Source organism: Schistocerca nitens, chromosome 8 (assembly GCF_023898315.1).
Source record: "Schistocerca nitens isolate TAMUIC-IGC-003100 chromosome 8, iqSchNite1.1, whole genome shotgun sequence".
In the NCBI taxonomy this organism is placed as follows: Eukaryota; Metazoa; Arthropoda; class Insecta; order Orthoptera; family Acrididae; genus Schistocerca; species Schistocerca nitens.
Window position 1 is genome coordinate 178,157,245 of NC_064621.1, and position 11,450 is coordinate 178,168,694.

At 37.8% G+C, this 11,450-nt stretch overlaps 1 protein-coding gene and 1 non-coding gene across 3 annotated transcripts in view; both read left to right on the plus strand.

The window, feature by feature from the left end:
* The window catches only part of LOC126199353 (probable cytochrome P450 6a20), a 116,399-nt gene extending 113,646 nt beyond the window's left edge, over positions 1 to 2,753 (plus strand). For both annotated transcript variants that reach the window (XM_049936213.1, XM_049936214.1), the window contains one exon: positions 2,481 to 2,753. In XM_049936213.1, coding sequence (XP_049792170.1) covers positions 2,481 to 2,650 — 170 coding nt within the window. In that variant the 3' untranslated portion in view covers positions 2,651 to 2,753. The remainder of the gene's footprint in view (positions 1 to 2,480) is intronic.
* Positions 2,754 to 10,486: 7,733 nt separating this feature from the next.
* Positions 10,487 to 10,561, plus strand: Trnal-caa (transfer RNA leucine (anticodon CAA)). Its single transcript has one exon. It is a non-coding gene; the product is annotated as a tRNA-Leu (tRNA).
* The last annotated feature ends 889 nt before the right edge of the window (positions 10,562 to 11,450 follow it).

Here is an 11,450-nt window from a genome sequence, read left to right on the forward strand (position 1 = left end):
TGTACGTCATCTGTCTGGTCTAGAAGTGTGAGAACGTTCTTCCAAATGTTTCCGTAGGGTGTGTCTTTGGCCGAAAGTGGATACTAGCCCAGTATTCACTTAGTTGGATGTGGAAAATCTCCTAAAAATTACATACAGACTGGTCGGCTCACGAGCCCTCTTAGTTAACCAGCGAGAGGGATTCGATTTTGGGCAGGCTCACCTCCCCGAATGCCAGAGGAGATGCGTTAATGGCTCTCTGGAAAATCGTGGGACCTTCAGAAGAAAAGCTGCTTACTCAAGGAAAGAGTCATTATTTCCGTAGATCAGAGAAAACTGTCTTGCCATGTGGGTAGCTCACGTTTGCGAAACACTGTGAACTACTAGGAAGCACTGCTGTGTAGAATGAAATGGGTAGGTAGCTAGGAAGCCCATCAACTTAAATTTGAAGAGGCGAGGTTTATCGCTTAAATTTTCCTTTTTGTTGAAAGCCTGCTAGGGATGATAGCCTCAGAATGCCGCACATCCTTTTGTAGTGTGTGAATCTAAGGATAGTGGTATCCTAATGTGAATTATTTTTCTGTCTGATGTGGCAAGAATTGCAGCGACAGATCAGCTTACCGAATGGCGCTGTCTTTGCAGAATGGTAAAGGCTTTCTCTGTCCTTTGCTGAACTTTACGGGTGTGGTCGGGATGATCAAAATGTTTCCGTCTGAGCACGTTGCTTCATCGTATTTGCAACGTAGCGCGACTCCGATGTGGGTATATAAGCATCGACAGATTAGATGGATTAGATGGATTAGTTGGTACTAATGTCTTCTGACGAGCGTGCGGTAAATGCGGAAACGCAAACTGTGACGACATTATTACTACATGAGTCCAGACAGGACCAACGTGCTTGAAAAATTGAACAGTGTATATGGGGCACCATATCTGTCGAAAGCCACCGTTGTGGAATGGTGGATTGCTGGTCGCGATTCAACATAAGTTGCCGATCTATCTGGGAGGCCAGCCTCATCCATTACGGACAAGTGGGTGACACCTTAGTACGTGCTCTATAGTCCTCTCCTCATGAGATTATCGCACCTTTGGTGTCTTAAATAAGGCCTTGACGGGTCGACGATTCCTGTCGGACAAGGGTGTGCAGCGGGCAGTTATGGACATGTTCAAGCAGCAGGGCAGATCTTCGATCTGGTGCGTCGGTGGGGTAATTGTCTCAACGCTCACGCGATTTTGCCTCACTGCCATACCGATTCTGGAACCTACGGGCCTCGAAAGAAAGCTTTCTGATCGTCCAATTGTTAGTAGACTTTCAGCAGTTCGAAAGTAGTTACACTAAATAACTACGAGGGTTGGAACTTAAATAGTGGCAACTAAAGTATTTATTCACAAACGATACAAAAGAGTTACATGTTTGCACCTGTTACTGTCCTTCAAAGTAACCACCAGCGTTGTGTAGAACCCGTTGCCAGCGATGTGGAAGGCATAGTATACCGTTAGCAGAGCCTGTTCTGTTGATGGTGCGAATGGAGCGGTCTACTGCCCGTCGAATCTCTGGAACAGTTCTGAAGCGAATGCCACGAAGTGGTTCCTTCATCTTCGGAATAAAATCAAAGTCACAAGGACTTCAGTCCGGGGAGTATGGTGGATGGTACAGTACTTCCCAGTCCCATCGACCGAACAGAGCAGCCACACAGCCTGCGCTGTATGCGCGTGGTCGCAGTTGATGCCCCAAAAACGACCAGCTTTGCGAAAGAAGAGGCGACACCTTCTGCGCAACCCACCCATCATTTTGCACGACAATGCGCGGCCGCATACAGCGCAAGTTGTGGCTGCTCCGTTCGGTAGATGGGACTGAGAAGTACTGTACCATCCACCATACTCCCCGGACTGAAGTCCTTTTGACTTTCATTTGATTCCGAAGATGAAGGAACCACTTCGTGTCATTCGCTTCAGGACTGTTCCATAGATTCGACAGGCAGTAGACCGTTCCAATCGCACCATCAACAGAACAGGCTCTGCTGATGGTATACTACGCCTTCCACATCGCTGGCAACGGGTTCTACACATCGCTGGTGACTACATTGAAGGACAGTAACAGGTGCAAACATGTAACTCTTTTGTATCGGTTGTGAATAAATAGTTGCCACTGTTTAAGTTCCAACCTACGTATTACGGTGTGAAGTCGATAAGTTCTATAAATGTTTAAATGGTATTTTGCCATACCACTGTGTATGTTAACGAAATGTACAGAGCAGTATATAATTATTCCCTGGCACTTTTCAAGCTATGTAATTTTATGTGGCAGTCTCAAATTATGTCACATAATTTTAATTCCGAACGAGATGTTTTACCACCTAATCTTTTAGTCACAAAAAAGTCTGCAGCAGTATAATTGGTATTGTTGAAATTACATATTGCGTAATATGTAGTAAGATGTTCGTTATATGTTTGTGTAACTGGAGACTGTAGCTGTATGACGTGCAATGAAACTTTTGCAGGTCAGCGATTCGCACTCTCTCAAGTGAAGATGGGCGTGGCGGCCATAGTTCTCAGTCTGGAAATATGTTGCACGCCACTTACCCCCGCATCTATCGAAATGGACCCCAAGTCTGTCCTGACTGCCAACAAGGGTGGCTTGTGGCTTGCTTTCCGGCCTCTCCCTACATAACTGAAGAAGACTAAAAAGGACAGTTATTGTGGAAGATTTTATATTCTCTTACATGTGGCTGTATTTGTGTTAAAATATGCATCAATAAAGAGGTTTGCTTCGTTAGAGTTTTCTGCTTAAGAACACTTTCTAAGAGATCATAATCAAAGAGTTATGGGTTTCAAAAAATTCTGCACTTTCAAAGAAGAAGGCTCTCCATCACTGGTCGCCAAATCGTGTGTGAAAATCTGCAATAATTATGTATGCACTTACAAAATTGGTGCTTAAGCAATGCCTTTACTTATCCTACAGTTACTTGTAGTTCCGGGTGATATCTATCTAATGCGGTAGAATCGAAACAAATTACTTTTATGTAATTGATTAAGTAGTCCTATATGAATCAAACCGTAGTACAAAAACTGACTTTAAAAGACGTATTGTCAGAGAATGGAACTGCAGCATAACTATTACTTACAAGTGGTACCAGTGAATATATGGTAGGTATTGACTAGTAGGCTTTATCATCTGGTGAATTATTTTTAATATAAATAATTCTTAGCGGATGTACTGTAGCTGTAGTAGAATCTTCATCTATGGCTCACCCTTGATTTGTGAAGTTCTTTTTGCGCTGTCGAGAATTTCTGTTTAAATTCATTTATACTTCAAACATAATTGTAGGTAACTGACATAATCAAAGCTACAGCTAAAAGATATGTCTATTCCTCAAGGTTAGGTTGGCTGTATCTCAAGGAGAGATCTGAAAAAAACTGATTTCTGGCCATGGGAATGCACTCATTCTAAAAAGCAGCTTCACATCTAAATGTTTATGTACTTCTGAGTAAGTCGTTTCTGAAATGATGTCAATAAAAATGTGAATTTCAGCATAAAATTCCCTTTTGAAACTTTACTTCCTAGCCAATGACAATTACATTCTAAAACTGATGGACATGTTATATGATAAGTATACACTTTGTGTTATTTATTCAACAGTTTTTGCTGTAATGTAATAGAGGCTTAAAATAAATTCAGTCATAGAACTGAAAACTGATGAATGAAAACACCACTGACAACTGGTAACATCTCATTTTAGTTAACAATGCTTCTGGGTTCACAGCTTATGGTTGCAACTAAAAATTGCTACAGTAATTCTTCATGCATGAACACAATGTTCTTAGTCAAAGTATTGCCATTCATAGAACATTGTGAATATTTTAAAAAAGGCTACTAGGGAAGGTGGTCCATGTAATATCCACAACTAATGGTGCCAGGTAGATTGTACCAATAAACTGGCCATTTATTTCGTGTACAAGTATTTATCTTAAACCAGACACACAAGGTGCAGTTTGCAAGAGTATGTCCTGCCTTCACTGGCCTCCAGGAAACACTGACTGCGCAGTATGTAAAATTCTTTACGAGAATCTAAAAAAAATCATCAGTAATCAAATTAAATTTTACAACTATTAGATACATCACATATTAAAATCTCTTGAGTGTATCAAATGTTATTGGGAATATGAATAATGAAGGCTTAATCTTGTGCCTAATTTCATTGTAATATGTCAGTTAAATCAAATACTAAGAAAATGCATAGCAACAGTTTGCTTTTGTTCTACAATATTACTTTTTCGGCTCACAAGGCCATCTTCAGACATTTACTGATTATTATCACCAAAGAAGTTAAATGTTAGCATTGAAGTTAAATGTTATATCTGCCTCACACAGTGATAAATTAGTATCCTTTGATGTCAGCAGTTTGTTTTCTAACATACCAGTAGTAGAATGTATTGATACTCTGACAGAGCTGATGTACAAGTCTAATGTCAATCCTGTGGAATTGAATGACTTGAGACTGACCACACAGACATGCCTTGCACAGAACTATTTCCAGTTCCAAGGCACTCTTTATAAACAATTAGATGGCTTAGCTATGAGTTTCCCTCTTAGTCCACTGTTGGCTGAAATATTTATGGACCATTTTGAACAAAATTTTCTAAAAACAGAACCTTTCAGTGCAAACATCAAATACTGGTTTAGATATGTAGATGATGTCCTGTGTATGTGGACTGGTACTACAAGACAACTCAACACATTCTTGAAAAACCTAAACAGTCAACATAAAAATATCCAGTTCACTACGGAAATTGGCAACAAATCCATAAACTTCTTAGATCTCACCATTGACATCAGTACACACACACATTGTTTCAAAATTTACAGAAAAACAACAACTACAGACACAGTAATACCTTCTTGCTCACAACACCCCATAGCTCACAAACATGCAGCTTTCCACTCAATGGTACAGTGTCTCATATCTATCCCCATGTCCAGAGATGATTTTAAAGCAGAGTTAGATATAATAAAATTTATTGCCACAGCCAATGGCTACAATCCAGTTCTTATTGACCATATCTTGCACAGGAAACAAAAATGGAAAATTATACCCCTCCTCTATGCCCCACCTGCTTCCCCATCCACTGTCTGTAAGAAATGGTGTACACTACCATTTCTAGGTCAGGTATCACAGACTGTAGCCAAAGCACTGAAATCCTGCAAGTATAGGGTTTCCTACTACGTCAGGAACACTACAGCCCAGTGTGTTTTTAATAGCAAAGACAAGATGCAGTTATTAGCCAACAGTGGGGTATACAAAATCACCTGTTCTGATTGTGACAAATTTTACATTGGTCAGTCAGACAGAGACATATCAACAAGGCTGGCTGAACATGAACACAGATGGAGGTTGCAGAATTCAGACTCTGCATTTGCTGAGCATGTACTGAGTGAGGGTAACAACTACCAGCCAGTGTCCCATGTACTTCACTTAGCAAACAAAGGCCATAAACTCAACCTGCTGGAAGCCCTGGAAATTAACAAACATCTTGCTCACAGTCCAGATCTCATCCTAAATGACCAGACACAACTCAACACTTCCCCTCTCCTAAACTTCATATAATCATCTTTGTTGTTCATTACTTCCCACACTCTCTCTTCCTACATATTCCCATTTTCCTGTAGTCATTAATTTGTTATATTTGTTGCAGTTGTCTTTGTATTCCACATAGGCTGTAGTTTCAATAGTTAAGGGTTTCCTTTTAACTTGTACTTGTGTCACTATCCATGTTTAACTCCCATTGTAGTTGTCTCATCAAATACTGTTCATATTTTACTTTGCTCATTTATTTAATGAAAACTTGTACACAGCCACTGCTTTGATTATAATGTTAATGTTAAAATGCAGTACCACCACACTCTCAAACTGTAGGTTCCCTCAAACACCTCAATTTTCCTGCATTTATTAATTTCTGTTTATCTTATTGATATTACTTAAGTTCCTTATGTATTCCATATTTACATCAAAAACTCTCTCTTCTTTTTTAATTTGTTGTGTATCACTCTCCATGTTTCATACCTGTTGATGCAGCCTTGTCTAGTACTAATTTTATCTTATTTTATTACTTTTGTTTCTTAATAGAAACTGTTATGTAGGCATGCTATTCCTATTTTGTGCTAAAGGTTTTCCTGTCAACTCCATTGATATTTATGTACCATTTAGTTTTTACTATTTCATTGCAAAGATGTAACTTACTGCATGTTTCTACTTCACTCTAGATGTGTTACTTCTCTTCCAATGTTCTCTGTTAACATTTAACTTCTTTGGTAATAATGCTCAGTAATTGTCTGAAGATGGCCTTGTAAGCCGAAAACCGGTTAGCAATAAAAGTAATATTGTAGAACAAATGCAAACTGGTGCTTTTCATTTATTATTATAATGTTGTTCTACCAAGAACCGACGGACGATTCTGTTAATATGATAAAATGCATAGCATTTTTCTCTGGATATGATCTAAATCTTCAAGTGCTACATTTTCCGTTGATATATAATATTACATGTCATATTTTCAGTACTCTTTGATTAAACACTGAACAGAAATTGGTCTTAGATACTCTAAATGTAGCATAGGTTAAGGAAGTTTTTCCATTACACATGCTCATATTTTCTGAATATAATTCTTTAGATAAATATATTACCACATCCTGGTATATCCTATAGTTGCAGTTTCTTTATCAGGGAAACTGAATACTTGGGAATAAAAGACAGGGTGTCCCAAAAAGAATGACCCGATTTTAACTTGTAATAATATTGTGACAAATGTCACTAGGTAACTGTAACAGCGCTAGATGTAATCGGCATGGCCTAGAGTTTCGGAAAAAAATCCGCTAGATGTCGCTACGAGCGCTGAGCTGGAGCGTTCAGCCAGTCTCGCGCAATATGGTCTCCGCGCAACAGAAGGCGTATTGTGTTATTGAATTTAGTCGTACTCTCTCAGTGATCGCACTTCAAAGGGCGTTGCAGATTGGATTTCGTGCTAAACCACCATCACCAAAGAACATTCGACGGTGGTATAAACAGTTTGAAGAAACACGGTGCCTCTGCAAAGGCAAAAGTCCTGGCCGGCTACACGTTCGTGGACAAACAGTAGAACAAATCCAACGAGCATTTGAGTGGAGCCCCCGCAAGTTTATGTGTCGTGCTAGCCGAGAACTTGCATTACCATGCATGACAGAGTGGTGTTACGGCGTCATTAAGCCCTCAAACCACACCGATAACAACTGGTACAAGCTCTTCGAGATACTGACAAAGTGAAGCAAGTGGACTTTAGCAATGCTATTCTAGAGGGCATCGAAAATGACACTTTTATGTCACAATTGATATTCAGCTATGAGGCAACTTTTCATATTAGCGGTCAGGTTCACTGTCATAACGTGCGTGTATGGGGGCTCGAAAGTCCTCATGAAACAATTGAACAGGAACTTGATTCATCAAAGGTGAATGTTTTTTGTGCTGTTTCGCAAAGCAAGGATTATGGACCTACTTTTTTGAGGAAGAGACCGTAACAGGACAATCATATCTTGCAATGCTACAGAACTGGTTGTTCCCACAACCTGACTCTGAAAATTTCATCTATCAGCAAATGGAGCACCACTGCACTGGCAGAACAACGTGCACAGTTTCCTCAACGCCAATGTGTCTCAACGTTGGATAGGGCGTACAGGACTGCGAGGCCAAGCTTTACACTCTTGACCTCCTAGGTCCCCTGACTTAACACCATGTGATTTTTTCCTGTAGGGATATGTTATACAATGTGTTTACATTCCTCCCTTACCTCGTGACATTGATGAACTAAAAACCAGAAATTCAGCTGCTGTAGCTTCAGTGACAGAAGACACCTTATGCCCAGTTTGGGGTGAATTCGGCTATCGGCTAGATGTCATCTGTGTTGCCAATGGAGGACATATTGAACATTTATGATGGATTTTCATAAACATCTGTCTTTTCTGAGTAATTTAATACGCAATTTGTTGGTGTTAAGCCCTTCTTCCTAATAAATAATTCTACTCGTATTTAAAATTGGGTAATTCTTTATGGGACACCCTGTATTTAAGCATAATTTTCTTTTTGTTGATAACAGAGATTTTTGTGTGTGTAAATTGTAAAATATAATGGACATGTGCAAATATTCAACAACTCCTTCATTCTGTTTGTTTGTTTCAACATATGTAATGGCAAGAATTTGAATTTCATGTCATTACAACCGTATATCGTGTCATTACAGTTGTTTTGCAGTTCTACTTCTGTAGATATGGAAGGATGCGAAATTAAAAAAAAAAGCTCCGTTTTAATTCCAGTTATATTCCAAGCATTTTATACCAACTGAAAGTAATGTCTTCTATTGGGCAGACTACGTACTCTGCTGATGATCTATGACATATTTAAACCACAGTTTAGTTTGTTAAACAGTTTCATCTTGCTGCAAGTAACAGGTCAATTAATTTTTAATATAATTTTCCTCAAACCTAAAGTAAGAGCGAAAATATGAATGCACATACAGATACTTAGGAAGAAAGTAAAATGAATGCATTATCTAAACTGTTATGCACAAGTGTATCTTGGTATGAAAGACTCTAGTAGAATCTAATAATATTTAGTAACCTCATTTCTTAGAAAGCTTAACACTAATTGGTACATATCCTGTTCATTTACTAAAAAACGGAAATACAGATTTTTTTAAATAAAAAAGTTATGTTACCTACACATCAGTAAACTATACATTCACTATTTTCATTGAGCACACACAACCAACAAATTTTGAGTTTTCTCAGTAATTAACACAAATGTTTATTTCATTGGCTCAGAAGAGCTGCAGCTCTAAACTGAGCTATATGAGTTACTTTTATGTTAGACAGTTGATATCTATGTCTAAATAACTGTTAGGCTTCTTTCTCTAGAAGACTGCTTTACCAGCTGAAATAAACATTGTTATCAGATACAATCTGGTCATGGTAATATGTTAACAACATAATTTTATTACTAGTGACTGTTGTAGGAAAATGTGATTTGGAGTCACGTTTATAGTATCAGATGTTTTTCAGTGTGTATGTTTGTGCAAAACTTTGTAAACTGTACTGTTAGAGTAGCACAGTTCACTTTACATCGCAAATCTAATGTATTATTTATTACTGTTCCACATAATTGTAAACTAACATATAAAATAGAGCAAAATAATCGAATAAGAAGAGGATAATCGTGTAATATTTAGCGAAAGTCAGATATATCAGAGAGGTCCTCAGTTTGAACATAATGCAAAGTAGCTGATAATGAGCTGAACACAAACGACACTAAGAATGAGAAACAATGGATGACATGTTTATAATATTACTTAGTGAGTATTATGTTTCCCATTTTCTTAATTCAAGTGAAAAAGTGTTTAATTCAGTAGAAAGATGCAAAGTGGAGCCAAAGGGTAAAAAGTTTTTTACTGTACAGAAAAAATATGCAAAGTGCTAGTTAAATATTTAGATGAAGGATCTGTTACATTAATGGTGGGGATGGGAAATGAGACCCTAGGTCACAAGACAGTTGAGAATGCATTTCCCTTAAATCAAATCTCCTTGGGAGTAGCTGATACACTAACACAATGTCGATTTACGTATCCTGTCAAGAGAGAGTACTATAGTTTAATATTCCTGAGAGACTTTACAAGATCCTAGAGAATAAGGCTATTTTTCTCGAGATTGTTGAATTAGACAGTTTCCAGTGCCTGATTGATAGACTGAATATCACAACTGCTGATGGATTCAAAAATAATACAAGATACATTTTCTGAACTGTAGTGTAAATACAGAACTCTTTCGAATGTTTAAGATAGGATTGTTTTAATTTTTATATGGATTTTAAATGAATAAGTTAGAAGTAATTAATGCCATCATTGTAAACTAAGTATGCATGCATGTATGCACACACTCTCCCCACCTCCCACTCATCAACACACACACACACACAATGTGATGCATACAGCAAAGAAAGGCAGGTAGTGCACTAACCTTGAAACTCCAGACTGCTGGCACAGTGTAAATTCTGCCTCAAGTGCAATATTCATCTGCAAACAGTGCTACCAGAGAGGAGGAGAGTGGGAGAACTGTGCTGCTTGTATGCCACATGCCTTAGAATAATTCACAACTGATCTAGTAAACATTCAGATCTATAAAATTAGTGAAAATAATTATATCAGCCAACCTTATACGTCCAGAATTGAGAATTCAGAATTTAAACAAATTCAAAATATCTAATTATGAGAGAATCATGAATTATACTTAACAATAATAAACTTAGTAACGTTTAAACTATTTGGAAAATCAAAATTAACTTCATTTGATGCTAAATTTAAGTAAAAATGGCTGATTCACGCTGCAAAATGTACTTTCTTTGCTTGCTCAGTAATATGAAGTATCTGATGAGTAACAACATTGACCTAAACTGGCAGAAGTAAAGCTGTGAGTACCGGGCGTGAGTCGTGCTTCGGTAGCTCAGTTGGTAGAGCACTTGCCCGCAAAAGGCAAAGGTCCCGAGTTCGAGTCTCGGTCGGGCACACAGTTTTAATCTGCCAGGAAGTTTCATATCAGCGCACACTCCGCTGCAGAGTGAAAATCTCATTCTGGAACATTGACTTAAATCTCTGGAAAAAATTTCTTACAATTCCTTTAGCCATAAAAAGACTGTTTTAAAAACTGAAGCACTTGCTGTATGCAATAATAACAAAGTTACTGCTGTAAATGAGATAAAATAATTTTTGATATTTTAAATGTCTGTTGATGTGACTAAAGGTCAACTTCGTTAAATAGCCTTAATCTCACTCATTTTATTTTCTTTTAATATGCCATACAGGTGATTTTCCGATCATGTAATAGTCCCATACAAGGCATTAGGTACCTTTTATGAATCTTTAGGTCCAGCTGTAGCAGTACTACACAACTATATTTCACGTGTGAATGTATTTTTCATGTATTTTGAATTGTGTCCATACACTGGTCACACTGCACTTCTCAGACTATGATTATGGTTTATTTTTGAACCTTGCTCTGTTGTTATGGACGAGAATTGTATAATATACATATTAAAACAGACTCATAAGTTCGTTGTGAAACAGAACATATATAATTTTAAATTTGGTGTTGTAAAACTTAATTATTGATGAATGATTATCATTGTGTTGCACATGCATTGTGAGAGATATGTGAGTCTTCTAGCTATAAAGTTTCTCTTCAACAGCTTCAAAATGTCTGTGGCAAATACGATGGATAGTTAGATGATATAATAGCCAGACAGAAATCCTAAGTTGCAAAACGTTATTTAGAGTATCCAAGATGTCACACTAGAGGTTTGTGTTTTACCTATGCAGAAACTGCTGTGATGGGTGCAAACAGTAGTGTTAAAACAAAGAAAGGATTCTGAAGTATAACAGTTAATGTGAGTCACTCT